This window comes from Montipora foliosa, chromosome 11, assembly GCF_036669935.1.
Source record: "Montipora foliosa isolate CH-2021 chromosome 11, ASM3666993v2, whole genome shotgun sequence".
Taxonomy (NCBI): Eukaryota; Metazoa; Cnidaria; class Anthozoa; order Scleractinia; family Acroporidae; genus Montipora; species Montipora foliosa.
Genome location: NC_090879.1, coordinates 8358160 through 8379239, shown reverse-complemented (window position 1 = coordinate 8379239; position 21080 = coordinate 8358160). Strand labels below are relative to the sequence as shown.

At 36.8% G+C, this 21080-nt stretch overlaps 2 protein-coding genes across 2 annotated transcripts in view; one reads left to right on the top strand and one right to left on the bottom strand.

Annotated features, from left to right (window-relative positions):
* The window catches only part of LOC137977704 (heterogeneous nuclear ribonucleoprotein L-like), a 44907-nt gene extending 31411 nt beyond the window's left edge, over window positions 1-13496 (bottom strand). The window contains exons 1-2 of the mRNA XM_068825014.1: window positions 13114-13496; window positions 9802-9997 (exon numbers count right to left, since the gene is read on the bottom strand). Coding sequence (XP_068681115.1) covers window positions 9802-9997; window positions 13114-13459 — 542 coding nt within the window. The 5' untranslated portion in view covers window positions 13460-13496. The remainder of the gene's footprint in view (window positions 1-9801; window positions 9998-13113) is intronic.
* Window positions 13497-13606: 110 nt separating this feature from the next.
* The window catches only part of LOC137977705 (uncharacterized), a 10563-nt gene continuing 3089 nt past the window's right edge, over window positions 13607-21080 (top strand). Inside the window, exons 1-6 of the mRNA XM_068825015.1 lie at window positions 13607-13866; window positions 13992-14042; window positions 15640-15849; window positions 18362-18672; window positions 19457-19536; window positions 20870-21075. Of these exons, the coding sequence (XP_068681116.1) occupies window positions 13693-13866; window positions 13992-14042; window positions 15640-15849; window positions 18362-18672; window positions 19457-19536; window positions 20870-21075 (1032 nt within the window). The 5' untranslated portion in view covers window positions 13607-13692. The remainder of the gene's footprint in view (window positions 13867-13991; window positions 14043-15639; window positions 15850-18361; window positions 18673-19456; window positions 19537-20869; window positions 21076-21080) is intronic.

Here is a 21080-nt window from a genome sequence, read left to right as displayed (position 1 = left end):
TTAGCCGTTTCCCCTTTATTTTACTTCTGTAATAAAGAACTGGAGACATTGGAACACCCCTTTTTTTACTGTAGTAAGGTTAGCACCTTTTGGAATGAGCTAAACATTCTCCTCAAATCGCAAAAGTTTATCTCTAAAAACTTCCATATCCAAGATATTTTATTTGGGCTTTTTTCTGTGGATAATGTTGATGACAATATTCTAGTTAATTACATTACACTTGAGAGCAAATACCTTATTTTTTGTTCGAAATTAAGCCAAACGTTTCCCACCATTGCCCTGTTAATATCAAAAAATTATGCAAAACAACGCACCAGATCGAGCGTTTCATTGCAAGGAAAAATAACAAACTCCACTTTCATAATAAAAATTGGCATCAATTTTTACCCATAATGCAGCATGGGCTATCACCTCCAACTCCCAACTTAAACTAATACTGTAGATGTGTAGTGTAGTTTTGGACGTTCTGTGTTTATTATAGATAGGTAGTGTAGTTTAGATATATAGCTCCTATGTATAGTTTAAAATTAACATGTAAACTAATAAATGTGGATATATTAATAAAAAAAATATTACATTCGTTTTGAAGTCTTTTGTCATTCATTTTGAAGTCTTTTACGTCGGCTTTTGTCCACTGCGTTCGTTATGCCCAAGACAACATTATTATGTTAATTTTGAATAAATTACTTAGCTGGAACTTGGCTCAAATCTGACCCGTGTATAAGTCGAGGGCGATTTTTGGAGCTTCTTTTGAGGCCATAAAAGGTCGACTTATACACGGGTAAATACGGTACTTAGCCACCATTTATGAATACGGTCTATAACAGTCACCTATGAAGAGGCAGTTGGGCTTGCTGGTGATAGAGAGGGCTGGTCCACCCTAGTGATGCCCTGCGTGGTCACTCCACCACAACATAGGATGATGATGGATGATGAGGTGCTACAATGCTTGTACTTGGCAAGTGGGCTGCTCTCTTCAAACAGTCATCTTTCAAGGTCATTAATAACCCGGTAAAATTTATTTTACTCCCATTTAATTTAAGTAACAAAAGAGAGATAACAACATCATTGGAAAGTTCTCCAATCTTTCAGTTTCAGGTTCAGTTTCAGTTTCAAAATTAACCAGATGAAAACGTCTATTCTCATTTCATGTAAATAACATTCTGATATTGATTGCTAGCCAGATCGCCAGCCAGATGGCCTAGTCAAAGAAAACTCCATGACAAATTTAACATTTTCACTTAGTATCCAGTATTAATTCAGGTTTAAGCCACTGAAACGAAACAAATTTAAAGGAAATGACTTTGCAGCAATAAATGAATTCCATACATACATGCTACCTTCTACCATCATTGTTACTCCTACAAATAAAGCTCTTACCAACATGAGGTGATGTAGATTTGAACAATACAAAGAGATTACATGTAATATTAAGATTCATGACTTGGTTGCACTGGGAAGAAAGAGAGCTCCTGACAGAGATAAAACGTATGAATTATGATTGCTTGTTCAGAAGCTCAAGAATTGAGCTACAACAAAGTCTCATGTCAGGAGATTCAATAACATTTGAAGTTGTTTGCTACTTTACTAGTAGAATAGCCGACTTCATCACTAGGGGTGTCTGGGCAGGCCCATTGGAAGATTAATTTTTTTGGCAGGAGGATGCAATCCAATGGGGAGATGGACCAAATAAGCGCCGGAAGCACAAGCCTCTGGGGGGTCCTGGGGCATGCTCCCCCTGGAAATTTTGACAAAATTAGATTGTCAGAGACTGCATTTCATGCGTTTTGAAGGCAGTATCATATGAAAACAGGAAGCCAAAAGTGAACTTAAAAACGTGGATATTACTCAAACTTTTGAACTGCAAAATGGATTTTTTGGGCGCACAGACTACATGTACTTTACGTACAGTTGTATGTTATTTTACAGTTTAGAGAATAATGTCACTATTAAAACAAAAAACAAAAATAGAAACAAAGCTGAAAATCAGTATTATTCACTGGCTTTGCTGAAGCAAACCATGATGATCAGAAGTACTGATCATCGTGATGTAAGTTTTAGTAGTGTGCCAAGCTCAAGCCTCCTTGGGTACTTCTTAGCAAACAGATCAACCACTTTTTCCAGATTAATGGCTGTTAGATAGTGGATGTGCATGTAAATGAAGAGAGCCTCTCTTGTATCATGCTGGCTCTGGTAAAAGTGTGTAGCCATCTTTGAGCAGTTGCACTTCATTTTTACTACACAAACAGTGAATCAGAACAGAACTATTATTATAATTCACTTTTTTAAAATCATTGGTCAACAAAAAAGGGGACCTCTCAGCAGGCAGGGGAGGGGGGGGCAAAGAAGGGGTGTGTGTGTGGAAACACTCGTTGCACCCCCCTCCCCTACGGGCCTGATTGGAACATGCCACTATTAAAAAAACTACCGCGCAACGGTGGCTCAGTAGGTTGAGCATCGGGCTGTCATGCGGGAGGTTGTGAGTTCGACTCCCGCCGGACCAACACTCAGGGTCTTAAAATAACTGAAGAGAAAGTCCTGCCTTTGTAATTACATCCGCAAATGGTTAAGACTTTCAAGTCTTCTCGGATAAGGACTAAAAACCGTAGGCCCCATCTCACAACCTTTCAGTGCTCACAACCCAGTAGGACGTAAAAGAACCCACACACTATTCGTAAAGAGTAGGGCATGGAGCTCCCGGTGTTGTGGTCAGGACTCATTTCATTCATTCATGTGCAGGGTGAGATCGCTAATGGACTGATAGCGGCTGCCAGGGGCACCTATATATGCTGATGTCCGATCTCACCCATAGATCCCATGCTTGAAAAGCACATTTGAATATATTAATAGAAAATGCGCTATATAAATTCATTACCATATGCCATTTTCAATAGAAGGCTCCCAAACACTACATTTCAAAAGAAAATTGATGAACACCTTTGGATGCCTTTATTGTTGCCTAAATCTTTGCTTTAAATTAATCTGTCTTTAATTTCTTTTAATTGAGGGGGGAAAGGTAGCAGACTTCTCTCAGTGAAGTAACCAACACTTTTCTTGGATGTCAGTACTCATTGAAATCACTTCACGTTCTGTTGAAAGGTGGCCTCTATTCTGCTAACAATGAGATGCCCAAAGGTGGCAATCTCACAACAATCACTGTATTTAAAAGAAGGCGAATTTCAAGCCCCATATATTCATTGATATCATTTCTTTACAATGATAAACTATGTTTCTTAATTTGATTACCAACTTAAAATTCACCATTTTGTTATTACAAGACTAGGTCTTCTTGTATAATTGACCATAAACAAATGACAAAGTTCTACATGTAAACATTGTAAAATCTGAATAACTCTACAGTATAACTTTACTTCATTTTTTTACTTGTTATGTCAAAAGGAAATTTAGGTAATTGGCATCGGAAGGAAATACTTGAAATATTTAATTAATGCAACATATTGTTGCATCTGGGAAAGACAGGAAGTAAAACATATCACAGATATGGCCACAGAAAAGTTACTTTTTTCCAAATGTACGCTGTTCTTTACCAAGAAAAAACATTTTTCAACCATACTTTTGATCAAAATTTAAAATAATTTATTATTGTAGAGACCTCCAACTGAAAATGTCACTAATCAGGCAACAAGGATGTATTGTCACCCCTTTCATTCCACAAGTTGACACAGCAAGAAATATGCACTAAAACCTTTTTTTTCTCACTTGATTGTTGAACTTTGGTCAAGACTTTCACCCACGTGGACGGGGTGTGATCAAGCATACCTCGTACACTCCGCAAAATTTACATGTTTTTCGGTTAAATTTTATTTAGACTTTGAAAGCATTCAAACTTCATCATTAAGGGTTTGCACTTTGAACCAATTTAAATAGGCTTTAAATTTCACAGCCTGATATCATGGTTTCTGTGACATGTTGACAACTGAGGAAGTTGGTTTTACTTTTTGACTTTACTGTCATTTCTACAGTGGTATAATTCTCTTTTCTTCTTTAAAGGGGTAGTTTAAACCTGCATTTTTTTTCAAAATATACTTCACGTAAAAAAGAGGAAGTAATGCACTTGAAATAGTGAGGTTGAAAGTAAAATGCAAAAAAAAAAAAATTGGTGCCAGGATCATAAAATGGTGTAGGGTACATTGATTTTTAACTTCTTTCTACTTTTCTCAAAACATCTTTCATTATTTCTCCAGAAAATCACCTTATTCATAACTGTCCCAAGTTTTTTCTTTTACAAGCACATTGCATTCCTCACCTCCTGCTTTCAAACTCATTTGAAAATTAATAGATCTTAAAGATACAAGAATCTTGATTAATCAACCACTATTCAGGGACCAATAAGTTCCCTGCAATTATTATTGCCATTACTACAGTTATATTAACATATTAAGTTACCTTCAAAATTTCAGATCCTGAGAGCCCTGTCAATGGGGCTTGCTTCTGGGATGAATGGGTTAACAACATCTAGTGGCCCACTCCCTTTCAGTCTTACATATTTTACTCTGCATTTAAGCCAGACGATTTTTATCATCAGTAGGGTCTGCTTCAGAGATGAATGGCTTAAATTTTATTCCCTTTTTGTCTATTCCTTATTGTGGCAATTTAAAGATCGATTCTTGCTACTATTTTTAGTCTCCACATGAAAGAACATTCCTGCCATGCTTGAGCTTAAAAAAATGTCTCAGCCATTTTACAGTTCTATCTTTTAACTTTATCATCAAAGTTTATAAATGATATGCCTGTTGCAATGAAAGTGTAAAAGGTTTAATAATAGTCATGGGAAATTGACAAGACATGATCTAATTGAAGAAAGAGGAAATGACAAATTTGGCATAACATCTTGACATTTAAATTGTTATCTTTTTTATCACAATACCATATGGACGAAAAATTCTGTTACAGCAGTGAGCACTTCAGCCCAGTTGCACAAGTTTTCAAAAACAGAAATAAACAAACAAAGATATTTCAGTTTAATTTAACAGCTTGAAGCCAAGGCTGCCCACAAAGAGATGTTAAAATGATTTGACTGCCAAGCAGGCAACTTCAATTTGAAACAATTTTTATGGGACATTTTCAGTCATTTTATTCTATGTACCAAACATTTTTAAATAAAACAGGGTTTTGTTTGTAAGAAACAATCTTTTAAAGCCACATGTCAGTCCAAGCATTCAGCCCCTAAAAGGGAATATTTAGATTTCAACATGAAAATTCCTATCCTCTGATAAAATTTAAGTTAATAGCCAAAGTATTTAAATACTCTTGTGATTTTGGACATGCTAATTTCAGAAGCCCTGTCACTGACAAGGTAAGAAAATTTTTCACTTTCAACTCCAACAAAATGAAAAAAACACTTTGTGAATTAACCTCATTACTATGCAAACATTTTCTTTTGTTTTAAAGAAAACAATAAATGTGACCACTGATCCCTACAGAAAACCAAAAACACATATAAATGACTATAATTTAACTATTATACATGAACAGAAACTCTATTCTTGTGAATCTGATAAATAGAGTAAATGTCATGTTATATAATTTTAACACTTTAAGACACAATTTTGCTTTGACTATAGATGTTGCACACAGGAACTGGTTTCCTTTGATAGAATGAACTGTTGCCAGGAAAATATTAAAATGTTGCTTTTATGTCATATTCAGGTAATTAATATCCTACACGCAGAATCATAAGTATGCAGCTCTCAAATTACTTTCAGCTTAAATTTCACATTTTTTTCATTGTTCTTCAAACATTATGAATTCTTCCAGCACCACATTCAACACCACTCAAAGAACCTTTACCTGCAGAAAGCTACTCTCTCTAATTGAAGGGATATCTTGTGAGCTGTCTAAACAATTGCCATTGTATCTTTCACTTATTCAGAGATGTGAATATCCACTAATATCCACAACTTTGGAACCAGAGTTGCACATGAACATACAAGAAGAATTGAGGGAAAATGCACAAATAACAACAAAAACAGAACCATGGAAGAGGGAGAAATCTTTTTACAACATACATAAATGCAGCTTTCATCTTGGTCACCCAAATTACGATTTGAATTAATCCAAAGTGGTAAGAATCTTGATGCAAATTATTAAAAAAAAACAAATTATTATATGATATTGGGAACTGGTGCAACGAAAAGGCACTATAAATAATTATTATATTGAACATATTTACTTTTAATGAAGACAGCTCCTTCACAGGAAAGATCTGCTGGACGGGTGAGATGTTCTTCAAAATTTCCAATTTTTGTCAGATATAAAGAAAAATCACCAGGATTAATTTTGTTTGGATTGAATATTGAGAATCTATTGAGCTTACAAAAAGTTCAAGGTCACAGGATTACCAAAATCCTAATTTACTGTTGATAATATACACACATTGTAGGAACTTGTATGGTTTTGTGCTTAAAAAAAAAAAACATTCATTTAATTTTTGTTCTGATTCACACCATGTGATGCCTTGGTGTTGTTGTATTTACACTGTACCTGAAATAATTTATAAAAGCATATCCAATTTAAAAGAATAAGGAATAATACAGAAATTGGTTGTACAATAAAATTGGAATTTTTTAAGTCCTATAAAGATCCAAGTAGAGAGCCTCGTACCTTTTTACATGATATTCAGCAGTAAACAGGTTAACACCCCAATGTGATTTGAAGCAGGTACATTTATTTCTGAAAATGACTTGCACAGACCACTGGATATTCAAATTCAATTCAGTTTTCATGTGATAGCCTTAAAATAGGAGTATGTGTAACCAAATTCCCTTAAGTACAGAAATTTTACTATATTTGCCCTCAGTCAGTGGTACACATGTAAGCTCATGTGATATTTCAAGGGTGCCTCTTAAGTGATTATTTTCTAATAAAATCACAGTAACTGTTACATAACATCTGGAAAAAAGTAAACAAAGCTTTAAAGGAAACAATTTGACAGCATGACAATTGTGATAAATAGTTTAAAGTTTTTGTTTCACCACCACCCTCTCTTAACAATGAGACTACAGAGGAAATTAAGATTTGTTCTGGGCTGTTCCATACAGTGGATTTCCTATTTCTTCTTTAAAATACCGGTAACATGGTCTCTTCTCTGTTAGCATAATTGGGCTATAAATACTCAAAATTTCACAATTTCACATAAGACAAAGTGGCATGTAAGCTGCTACAGCTCACAAACCTAATTCATGGAAATACTCCTTTTGTCTTCATGAAGATGCTACGGTGTATCATTAACACTGTACCAGCATTGCATTTTGCATTTCTTTTTAAAAAGCACTATTATTGCCTGTTAGTTCTCCAGAGATGATGACATCAGGTCCCAGTTGTTCAAAAGGTGGATAACACTATCAATCAGATAAATCATTGTCCATTTGACATATCCACTGGATAGTGATTTATCCGGAGGATAGCGCTATCCATCTTTTGAACAACTGGGACCAGACAGGTGGAACAGGACACCAAATGTTGCACAGGTCTCCTGACTTCACTGAGATTTAATAATTATTTTTGAAACAAGTTTCTGTACTAATGTAAGCAATGATTAACATATATCAAATATGTGGTTGGTTGGCTGCATAGTTCACAGAAATACAGGCAACTGTATTTCAATGATGCTCTCAATGTGACTGCGCGATGCAGTTATGAGCTATGCTGTCAGTCGTTATTTGACTCTGTGGCTGCGTGATACAGCTTGAGTCAAATACCCACATTTCACCCTTGCTCACCATAGAGTCTCCAGTAGCTCAGTGGTTAGCGCATCCATACTAGATCACGTAGGGTCATGAGTTCGAAGTCCATCTGGGGCTCGGATTTTTCCGAGTTCCCAGTGGGTTCATTTGTAACACCTTGTACTTGATGTAAGTTTCTGTACTGTCTAATTAATTAGACCCCTTTAGCTAGCAGAGTTTAACTTGCTATCAGTATAGATCTGGCACATACAAAGCTGTAAGCTTAAGTTAACAAAGTAGTCCTGATTTATCCAAATGACATAAAAATAAGACTCTACAGGAAACATCTTACAGGTATGTATACATCTTTGGTTTTTGTGGTGCACAAAGAATATTTCCAGTTTAAACCACAATGTTGCCAATGGAAACATCACAACCCAATCACAGCAACAAAGTGGATTACCCAAACCTAATTTAAGATCATGGATAGACTTTCGAAAAGTCCTTCGTCTAGATACGCGCGGAACAAAGGACTTTTCATACTTGATTGGCGCCAATTTTAGCGACCCAAAAATGGGTCGCTGAGCTAGGCCAATCAGAGTAGTCCTCGTGGACCCCAGGGGATAGAGTTGTCAATCAAAGTTTGCCACACGCAGTGAAGCGTGACTTCCAACATGCTACTAAGGCCACCGGGTATTCCGAATTATGCGACTATCAGAGGAAAATAATTCCAGAATATCTGTCTTGCATAGATCTGTTTGTGTCTTCTCCAACCAGAGCTGGGAAAAGTCTGACCTTTGAACTAGTTCCGTACGCTTTTGGTCGTTTACTTGGAGAGGATTGCAATGCTATCATATTCGTAATTGTTCCACTGATTTCAATCATGAAAGATTTGGTCTCCAGCCGCAATTGTCGTGGCATTAGAGTGTCATATGTCGGAGACAATACATTTAAAATCTTAAGTATAAACTTGTGTTTGAAAGTCCCGAGGCGATTCTCAACGACTATCAACACATTTTTCGTCGAATGGAACAAAAAAATTAAAAATGCACGTGTATTCATCAACGAGAGTCATTGCATCGCTAAATGGTCTTCACTAAGATGTATCTTTTAATCCCGGTGTAGTATGTCTCCTACACCTGAAGCCTACCTGATCTTTCATGAGTGAAATCAATTGACTTTCTTGACGATTCAAAACTTTCCCTTTAATACTTGCTAATCTTTCGAATTAGTGTTTTGTTTCTATCAGCACAAATCACGGCACAAGTGTTGGTCCAAAAAATACCACTGGAGATCTTCTTTCCAAGCGGCGACTCGAGATTAAAAATAAGCTTTCGTTTTATTTCATCTTTATTTCTGATACCTTTAGCACAAAGTCAACAAATTTCCTCTTTCGATTTCGTAGAATGTTCGACTGTTTTCGTCGGATTGCGCCATCAAGTGCAGGACTTGTGAATGACGTCATCCCCTTTTTGGTGCGAGACGCAAATGAGAACCTTGCAAGCGAGACAAGTCGACCTCTCTCGCGACTTTGTCGCTCGCTCATTTACTTTGCGTACGAAAAACCATGATTCGCTCGCTAAAGCATTTTCTCCTGGGATTATCGTGAGGTCGACTTGTGGCAAGTCGAGATCATGGATTGCAAACATGTGATAAAATCATGTGATAAATTAACTTTAATGTTCTGAGCATTCAACAGTTTCCAAATTTTGTATTGTTCAAACTACAATTAAGTTGTTGAACTTAAATGTAGCTTGTGGGGGGAGATACATGTATTCCCCTGAAAATTATAATTACCACATCTTACTGCAAGATCTGTGCACTGAAACTCAAAACCCAGGATGGTTTTATGGAACCTTAAAAACATGGTTATGATTAATTAATTAATTAAAGTAAAACAACCTTCTCTCATATTATAGCAAAAATTTGAAATTCTGTGTAATCCACAATGATATTCTTGCAGGAGTTAGTATCATTAAAAACATTCATCACCCAAAAAATTTGGCTTTTAGAAGTCTTACCTTGAGGAACAACATATTGGAGGAGAGACTAGAATAAAAAACCAAACATGCACCCCACTGGCTGATTACTGATACAGTTAAGCATCACAACTCACGTTATTTTTCCAAAAGGCTGAAGAACACTTATTAAATCTGTTTCTTTGCAACCATCTGCAACTGCTCGACAATGAATGACACGTGAAGGGGGAGTGTTATGGTGCGCTGTGGAATTAAGAGCTAATGACTGTGGGATGGAAAGGCTTGAACTTGATGTTAACGTGGAGATAGATGAGCTTGGAGACAACGAATAACCTGAAAGAGTAAATAACACAGCCCAATTAGATTATTTATGAACTTTTTCCATCTTTTTCCATGAAGGGCAACTTTTTTCCTCTTTCCTAAGCATACTACACTGTAGTTTGATTCACAAACAAAACTTTGAATGAGTATGAAAAAAAAATACGAAAATCTACGTATTCTGTAACATAAATTTTATGACACAAAATGACTTGGATGCTGAATTGTAGATAAACAGGACCAGCAAATTTTCAGACAACTGTAGTCTTGGAAAGGAGTCAACAGATTTGTTTGTTATCATCATTACATTTTTGCCAATAAGCCCATGCATCTGCATCTCTTCACCATAATCTACAACTGTGTTATAATCCAGTATCAAGCCCACACTTCATGTTGACAAAGCAACTAGCTCTCTGCAGGTTACTTATGACAACATTAAAATTTAAGTAACATAAAGCAAAAGAAATAACACTGATTATTCTTTTTGCAAGACTGTTCTAGCTCAGGGCATTGCTTTTTGCAAATGCACACAAAATGCCTTGTACTCTTCTTGTCAATTATTATGTGTGCCAGGGGTGGAATATGAACAATCAAATAATCATGAATAATCAACCATAGACTGAGGCATGTTATTGGAGAAACATCTGTCTGAGAAAGCAATCAATCTTTACAGTCCCAAGTTGTGTCTGGCAATAAAGATATACCCACAAAACAGGAAAAGATCTTTGAAACAACATCCTATGATACATACTTTTACAGTGTCCGGGAAATGACTTAAAACAAAAGTACTTTGAAAAAACTTTAAATATGTCACTACTTAAAAAAAGCTAAGATTGATTTGCACCTGCATATGCCAATCAAACATTTACTCCTTCTACTCTGACAAAAAGAGAGTGTCCATGCTTCATATCATTAAGCACAAACAGGAACAGCTGAATTGAAGAAAAATGTTACTAGTTTCTAATGACCTCAACAACTTCTCCTTGTTATGAATTCAACTCCATTCAACATAAAATGCATTTTTTGAAAAAAGCTATGAGAAAAGTTTTAATATGGTGACTACCATGATACTGCTCTAGCTGAACTATAAACAAGGAATGTTGGACTTTGGATTACTGTTTCTTAAATCTGTTCACCATAAAGAGTAGAAGAACTTTTCTCAGAAGCATAAACAACAGAATGAACACAAAATTACTTCAACTCTGACAAGATATGAATACAGTCTGAATCTGATGCAAATTCACCAAAGTCTACATAAATATACAATTAATTTTGCTTCTCATTGGTTGGCACAAATTTTGGCCATTTAACATGTTACTTACAATGGATCCACTTCCTCAGTTTCTCTCAATCCTTCATTATTGCCCTGCCTCAAGCTTAATTATATACGCCAAAGGGAACCTCCAAATACTTGTGACAATATGGCATTGTTTTTAAAACACATTCCTTGTGGTTAAGGCATTTGGTTACGATTTTTATAAGGCATTTAAATTGTCCAATGTGCTAAGAAGGAACCCCTGGAAAGCAACCAAAACTACATCCAACAACCTAAGCAAAGCATTAGACGCAATTAATTCTATTTCAATACTGATCTTGTGACACAAAAGCAAGAGGCTAAGAATAATTACATGTTTAACATTTTAGCTTCTCAAAGGTCAAACACAATATTCTGCTTATCTACTCTTAAAATTCTTAATTTGAAGAAACTCAATATATTATTTTCTGTGATTTACTGGAAAGGTCTGCTAACAAAAGTATCCTTGCTGACGGCTGTACATTCAAACAGACTTGGCTGCAAGAAATTCAATAGAGGCAGTTCTTAATAGAGATACAGTTAGAGACTGGGCAAAATGAAAGGCATCTTTGCCCCTTGGGTCAATTTAATATTGACGTTGCATTAGCCATAATAGTACCAAAAGGTAAACAACATTACGATGTCTAAAGCATCCTTGCCTCAGTGCTTCCAATAATTTTAGTGCTCTTCAAGTGAAAGGCTGCATTCCAAGAAGCAAATATTTAAGCTTTACCAAGTCACAGATTTAGAGCGATAAGGTTCAGCGACTCTCAATTCTTGACCGGATCAAAATAACAAAAAGAATTCACGGTCTGTTGTGTTCCGTGAAGAGCGTGTAATTATCTGCTCTACTGACAATTGCGGCCAATGATCGGAGAAGTGTGTTTCTTTTATATTTTAATCAAAAAGCTAGCGACTATAAAATCAATGATGAGTGAAAAACGCATATAGTTGAGTGTTCCTTCCACTTGGAAAATACTACAAAATTGAAAGGTTATCCATTCGAAGAAAGGTGCTGGGCTGGCAAAAAATAACTTAGCAGATGAAAATTACTGATAACACAGCCAGAAAAGACGGCATGACTCCTTCGAAAAAGTCAACATGATATTGTCCTAAGCTTTTTTCATTAACATTTTCATTCATATCACCAAGGCCGGAGCAATGCACGTACCGCATACATGCACGCACAATGCCCGAGAATGCTCCGTAACTGATTTTACATTTTCGGATAAAAATGTGGATGGTCGGAAATTCAACAGCCACACTTTCCGTTTTGTACATATGTGTGCGAGATTAAGTATCAAATGAAAAAAATCTACCCTTCATTCTTTCAGGAAGAGGCTTTCCAGACGTTGCGTGGTTATTGAGCATTCAAGCAAATGACAAGCACCATAATACATCATTGAATGACACTTCCTAACACGCGCTCGTATGTGCCCGGTGTTGGCGAGTGCGTTTATTTCTTTTTTAGCCAAAGCACCGCAGTCTTCATGGTTTATTGACTAAACGTGACGGCCATTTAAAAATACATGAATTTCCAAGTTTAACATCAATACTAAGACAACAGATTCGAGAATAACAGACGCGTCTCCCAGCAATAGAGCCCCTATAAGAACATTAACACATTGAGTGCACGCCCAACTTAAGACCACATTTCAGCGCTCATTCCTTCACACGATTTCTTTCTTCACCCCATGCCCGCATTTTGTGCACAACACATGATATTCCTCAACTGATTACCCTTTTACAATGAAACTGAGTATGACAGCTGAAATATTTATGATCTCTCAAGTAACGCATTAAAGTCGAGAAGAAAGCCAAGCGCATATATGCATACCTGTCGCTGAGGAATATTCCGAACTGAAACCATTCAGTGAATTGTAGTGAATGCCGTAAGATGCTGGGTATGTGAACAAAGCCGTTGCGTCGGTCTGTCCGCAGGGATACGCGTACGAGGAGAAAGAATTTGATGGGAAAGTGTAAGGGTATGAATAAAATGCTGAAGAATCACTAGCAACTGGCGAGGAATGCGAGCTTGTGGGAGAGCTGGCGGCGTCCGTTCTGTAATATCTGGCGAATTTTGATTCATCGAAGTTGGTTGCTGTCAATCCGCTATCCATTTTGGCCCGTTTATTTGGGCTTTCGATGCCTGACAAGGCTATCATACCGCCAACTTCTGCCATGTTTTCAGTGAGAAGTTTCCTGGTTTTACCAGCGATTTGCAAAGCCAGCGGGTAATATCAACACAGATGTCTCGTTCCAGTCTCTCGCATAGAGCTTAAGCGAAACTTGTGATTGGAGCATTTTTCTTCGAAAATATTGACCAATGAAAAGCCGTAAATTAATGTAACATTAGCCAGCCATGTTGCTCGCCAGAAAATAGCGCCATTTTGAAACAAGAAAATCGCAATTTAGTATGATGTCTCGATTAAAGAAAAGTGGAAAACGCTCAGGGACTACAGCGAGTGTTACAGATCACGATGAGGAGGCTTCCAGCTGCATTATTTGTTTAGAAAGAGTTTCTTGTCGCGGAAAACTAAGTGTCTGTAATCACTGGTTCTGCTTTCCTTGTATTTTGGAATGGGCTGAGGTCAAGACAATTTATTCAGTGATGTACTTTGTAGTATCACTACGCATCTCTATTACTGGATTCGTGGAAAAGTGGAAATAAATTATTGAAGTTATCGCTAACGGAAAGGGTTTTTTTCTTCACAGAACACAAATACCTGCCCGATCTGCAAGGCCCGATTTCGTTGCATAACAAAGGTACAATTTTAGATACGAGATCTACAATGATGCAAATAGTATATTCTATTAAAAATAGATGTTTTTCTTATTAAGATTTTACTGGAGGGAAGTTTTAGCTCAGATCCAAGAATGAGTGGTAAAAATTCCAAGTTACTTTCAGTTTCTTCGGAAGTAACCCTTGCTTAGCTTTAATTTGAGTATAGTAATGTCTCAGAGATTTGAAATTTTAATAGAGGATCATATTCATTTCTCAATTTTCATCACTCGGATTACCAATTAAAGCCTGTCAAAACAAGCGTACGCTTATTAAATGTAACAGATGCGACGCGATGCAGGTGTTAAAGAGAAGAAAAGTTATTGAATTTACAACAAACTGTGATCCCCGATGTGTCAAATGAATTTAAAATACTAAACAATAATTGCACTATTGCATGAGAAACTCGAAAGTAAAACTGAAAATATGTTTACTTGCAATCACACTTTAGACGTGTAAGAAAAGCTAAATTGTTTTTTTTTGCAATGTAGTGATTACCTCAAAACGAAGTTTGCCATATATTTTGAATGAGTTTAGTACCAGACAGATGTCTCCTGAGTTCATCTCCCTTTGAATATTTAAAAATAAAATTCTTCTTTCTTCATTCTCAAGTGTAGTTCATCAATTTTGTGGTTAAAAATTATACCACCAGTTTCAAACTGAAGCTAGTGTTATTCATCAAATTTCAAGTGTGTTTGTTGTTGATTACCATCTTGCAACCACGGCAAAAAGATCAGTTACAATACAATGATGCTTCACTTTAAGCTAACAGGTCCCTGTACATGGGAGAACAGGTGATTGTGAAATAGTTAACTTGGAAATAAGATACAGAAAGATTCAATGTTATTTACACAACAACTTTAATTTTGATTACTTTTATTTTCCATAATCATCACTGCCCATTTTTTAGTAAAAATGGGATGAGGACAAGCAAAGATGGAATGTCTTAGCTTATTTTTATCAAAGCTTGGCAGCACGGGCAGAATCGACTGGTCTAACCTGGTCAGGAAGTCCTGTTCCATGAACTTTTTCCTCATCTGCCTTCTCATTTTCTTGTAAAAAGCAACAATGCCTGGCTGGAAAACCCCATTTACATGTAGCTCCTGGGAAACCACAGTAACATTTCCCCCAAGCATGACACTGAATTGTCATTACTTTTGTGTGTACATGTAGTAAATTGGATAATACAAGTATTTCCCATTGTCAAAGTGAGGATTAATTTTTGTGCGGGAGAGGGAAAAAGGCAGCTGTGCATTAATGATTGTAATATTGTTAATGTCAATGCAACTGAAGGGTATTTCATCAAAATTCCTCACAATATTATTTTATGTTTAAGCTGGCTACCTTCTCGGCTAAAGCTTGTCCAAGAGCTGGCAATTGACTGTTTCATTTGATTACATGTTAACTTGCTTTTGGCCTACATGTGGGCAAGTTTTCAGCTTTCCCAGTGAGCCCTTCTGTAAAAATCCAGCAGCCTGGAACCTTTTTTTAGCTGATAACCATTTCAATGTTTTAATTTTATAAAAATGGGTTTCAAAGATGATATGCATGTCTATCACCTTTGATTTTTCTTTTTTGTAGATTCATGTGAGCCCCTTCAAATCTCCTCCAACCAAAGTTCGTGTTGGAGACAAAGATCAGAGAGTCTGGAATGATGATGATGATTTAGTAGCAGAAGATGTTCTAGATGCCATTGACTCAGATGATCTTGATGATGATTATGAACCTCCTTATCATATGGAAAATCCATGGACCAGGAGCTCGAGGAACAGAGAAAGGCAACAAGAAAGTGTATGTATAAAATATAACCAAAATAACATTTTTTTCCTTTGGAGATATCTGCTGATCAAAAGTCTTATCACAAATTTAAATTTTAAATGAGCAAATAATTTGACATTTTAATCAGTTAAAAATTGCTTTGACTCACCATTTCCCTGATAGAAATTTAAGAACAATTTTAGTTGCAAGTTATGGTCCAGATAGTGTGTTTTGTTTTTGATTTAACGATCCTTCCAAAAAAATAATTATTGATGTCATAAAATCTCAGGGCGTAAAGCAGCCCTTTAAGTTTAGTATTGATGCAAGCAGGCAAAAAAATGCCTACAAGATAAATTAAGATTTCAAATTGTGGGGTCTACATGTACTTGGGTTTCATAATATATCAAATTGCAGAGGAAGAAAGCTATTTACCCCCCCACCCCAATTAATCATGATGACCGTAGAATAATCCAGTTATTAGGATTTGTTCCCCACCAGTGAATTAAAATGTTTCTTTCTTTTCTTGTTGCTACCGGCAATGCATTTGACTCTGTTAGAAAGAAATAGACCCCCCCCCCACCAAGAGGATTTACAGTAACCCATTGTCTCTTCTGGTGCCATAGGGCTCTCCCAGTTGATAAGTGAAATTAAAAGTACATCTCTACAGCACTGAAATCCTACCTCATTTAGAATAAACATTAGGAATTTCTGCCCAGCAATTATTGGTTGCTACTATTGGAATTATATTCCTCTACATATGTGGGAAGCCAACAAAAGAGCAATTTACATGTATTACCTTGCTCAGTGCTAATTAATGCTCAACAGACCTTTTAACTTCCATTCAACCTTAAGGGCCCACTGACGTATTTTTTGGGGTGCGTTGCTAAGAATGTAATGGTTAAGTAATTTGAGAGAATTTGGCATTATTTTGGTCAATTTCCAACTTTTGTAAACCAATGACCCTAAATATGACGTCATCATGCCACGCCCATGGCCACGTGACCAATAAAAGAAAACTCTAAATTTGTCTACGTGCTACGCAATTTGGGTATTTAATCAGTGGTTTGATAATTTGTATTCGTTTTTGCATCCAGCGAAGCATGGTTTTCTTCTTATTTTGGAAAATGTTCTTTTTAAAGAGATAAATGATACTTAAATACTCATAACATTTTCAAAAAAGATGATTTGAAAAAAATCAATGCTTAGCTGTGTTCTGTATTTGGGGGTGAAACGTGCCATATATAAAAAAAATAATTAAATTTAAAGACCGCCGGAAATTTAACTTTGTTTGCAAACCGGAAGTCAGTTCATTTATGCATGCGCAGTTGATCTGAGAATGAGCGCGAGGAAGGGCGAGGAAAAACCTTCGATGGAAACAACAGTTTCTGCGGCGACTTTTGCTTGTGAGTGGGTTTTCTTTCTTTCAGCTCATGATATGATGACGTCAGTCACCGGAAGTAACATTTCACTTCCTTAGCAACGTGCGAAAAATCCGTCTGTGTGCCCTTAATCTGTTTAGTTTCTTTGTTTCCCCTCTCATATTTATGCTTTTTGTTTATCTTCGAAAAAATGTAATTTTATTTTATTCAAGGGCATGTAATTAGCTTACTATAGTTTGTTTGCCCTTCTCCGTTACTTTTTTCTTTTGACAGTGATGAATTGGAACTTCCCTGGGCCCAGTTGCTCAAAAGCCGATTAACGCTAATCTAAGATTTAAAATTAACCAAGCAGTTTATTTCTCTACTCCCAAATGCTGTTCAACGCAGATTTTTGGCAGAACTGTACATGAGAACGCCTCAATCTTGAAAAACAAAATTAAGCAAAAGAAACTTTCACCAAAAAGTTGAAAACATGAAACAAAAGTTTACGCTAATCCTGGATTAAGTTAATCGGCTTTCGAGGAACCGGGCCCTGGTCCTTTGTAGGTTAACTGGAAATGGAGGAAAATAAAATACAAAATACACTTAAAGCGCCCCCAATCTGCAAGTAAAATTGTCTGACGTTAACCAGAGTAAAATCTCTGAGTCTCACTCTCAGGGGTCAATGGGTTAATCTTTGAATGTTATTTATTCTTTTCAAAATTCTCTTTTCCATGCACACCCACACAAGCTTCAGGCCTTAAATTTTTACATGTGGGATGTATAACAGAAGTTCTTCTTGTTCTTTCACTTTTACAGTACATAAGAATTGTAAGCATGGAGTGAAACAATTCACTTTTATTAATTTCTCAAAGTGATAGGGTGTTAATTAATGTAATGATGAAATGCAGTAGGCACTTGGGTCATTTTATTTTTACTTAAAAAATTGTGCCTTGCATGATAGCGTCCCAGGTCCTTTCTTCTGGTACTGCATGATGACATGTGATGTCTGAGCAATCGGAAAACCTGGAGATTCTACGATTGCATTGGAAGTGAGAACCTTGGAGCAGAAATTTTTTTAGTTCTGCTCTTTTCTTATCGGAATTGGAAAATGCCTATAGTTACATCGGAAGCAAAATTTCCAATATTAATTTGGACATGCTCCCTTAATCCCTTCTTGATTCCAGAATGTCAGAGATCTCACAGGTACATCCAGGCAGCCAGAGCTTGATCAGTATGACTTGGAAGACTCCTTCATTGATGATACAGATGAAGCACTGCAAGCGTATCTTTACTCAGCTCATAGTAGGGATGATGATTTTGATGGACACGATTCCAATCTTGACTGTGAAAAAATTGATACTGATGACGATGACGGAAGTGATGCTGAAGATAGTGATGTTGAAATTTTACCATCAAGAGTTAGCCCCTATGCTTTGCGTAACAAACAAATCATACACAGGAGATCCTCTAGAAGTACAATAAACTCTTTTGTCAGGTATTATATATATTCTTTTGATGTTAGGTGTCCTTCCCTGGTTTGTGTGCCCTCTGGACTTGGTTTCAAGAAAATGAATGGGAAACAGAGCCATCTTTGCTTAAAGGCACTTTTACACTGTGAGATGTTTTGTGCAACTTGCCTCGCAATGTTTTGGCAACACTGTGGTGGGGCAAGTTGCATGAAACATTTCACAATGTAACATACCCTGCAACGGCCAAAATGATTGTGAGACAAGTTGCATGAAAAAGTAGAACTTAATCCTACTTTTGGCAACTTGTCTTGCAACTTGTCTTGCAACGATTTTGGCCGTTGCAGGGTATGTTACACTGTGAAATGTTTTGTGCAACTTGGCCCGCTACACAATGTCGCCAAAACATTGCGAGACAAGTTGCACGTAACATTTCACAGCGTAACAGTGCCTTAACCCATTCACTCCTTACATCAGGTGCCCCCGGATGCCCCAGTTGACAAATAAAGTGGTCTGGTAATAGACAGAGTAAAATCTGTCATTTGTCTCACTCCCAGGAGTCATTGTGTTAATGGAGGGGACATAGGTTTTGATTGGTTAATCCATTCACTTCTCAGACCCCCCACAACACCCCCATTATTTTGATGAGTAAAATCTGTCAAGTGTCACTCCCAGGAGTCAGTAGGTTAAGGACCTAACTATCGACAGCTTTTCCTATTGAGTTAAAATGATTAGGTCGACTTTTTCGAAATCTTGTACGTTATTTGATGTCTTGATTGATTGTCAAATGCATTGACTGTTCTTGTCATTTAGTTTATCTCAGGTGACTGGAGAGCAGGCTTGTCTCTCACCAGCAAGTACCGACAGTTTCATAGTTAGTGATGAGTCAGCAGGTAGGTTTGCCCTTTAAACACGGTTCAAACTTGCTTTGCAAGTGGACATATGCATTCAAGTGCAAATTCGGACAACTTCATGATCACATGGAAAAGGCAATGACAGCAACTCAATTTGCACATTGGTATCTTAAGGACGGTGCCTACTAATTCAAAGGTATTTTTGCCCCGGTTTCTGATTATGCAGGAAATGTACATCTTAAGAAGTGCTATTGAAACCCTAAAAGAAAATAGGGGGTAACCAATCATTTTTCAAAGATAATTGATGAATAATATTTGTAAAAAGCTTTAAAACACGAGGCAATGTATGGCATTCTTTCTCAAATTGAAGCTTAATAATCTCTCAAAAATGCATAGTGATCCCCAATTTCCTTTTTGGATACCAAGAGTACTTACTACGATCTACTTTCTCTGGATAGTATTAAACCGCACAAAAATACCCCGTATTAGTAAAAGTAAAGTAAAGTAAAGTGGTGCATTTATATAGTACCCTTATCACAACGTCTCAAAGCGCTTTACAATGATCAATTTACCCCCAGCAGACTGGAAGCATATACAGGCGCAAATTGCAGCCGCTTCTAAGCAGTCCATGCATGCTGGTACTCATTTTGCCGACCTCGGAAGGATGGAAAGCTGAGTGAACTTTAGCGGGAAAGAAGGTCGCCAAATATTCCAGTCTCGGCAGAACCGGGAATGGAACCCGGGACCTTAGGGTTGGAAGGCAGAGATCTCACCACTGTCCCAACCCCTCCGCTCTAATAAGCTCTAGTAAGCATTACTGATAGGAAACCCGAGTATCCCAAGATGTGCAGAACGTATGCGCAATAACAATAGAAGGCGCCACCCTTAGCTCTGGAAATATATTCAATTCTTCAGAGTATCTACTGTAGGTAATCAAAAATTAAAAAACACAGAGGTCCATGTGCTTAGTGGTCAAAGTGGCATACTTGCTTTCAAGTCTACCCATACCAGCAGAAATTCTGCAATAGATAATGCAGAAAAATGGGGAATGAGAAAAAACATATGGTTAGTAATAATGACAATAATTATTATTACAGCCATTGATTGAGTAAATGGTCAATAATATTGGCAGTCCACTTCTTTTGTGACTTTTATGGCACCTAACTCCATCCACTAGTCTCCTTCGCAGCTGTTTTTTGGTTGTCACACAAAGCTCATTCCCCCCCCCCCCCCCCCAAGAACCAGTGAGGCGAGAGTTAAGTGACGGGAGTACTAAAATCATTGAAAAAGATTCTAGAACCCTTAAAGCTAGTGAAAGAACCTCCACAAACACATTAAAGTTTGTTTTGTTGTTGTTGCTTTTTATTTAAAGATGAGTTAAACACTGACTGGGTACCCTTTGGTAATCATGATAAGAATTCAAGGACAAAGAAAAAAAAGGATTGTGTTACAAAGAGGAAACAAGGGTCAAAGGAAAGACAGGCATCACTAAAGTCTCAATCAAGATGTGTGAAATCAAAAAGACTTAAGAAACAACAGGAACCTCTTCAGGGACGTATGTGTAAAACACGAAGTCAGGTTAG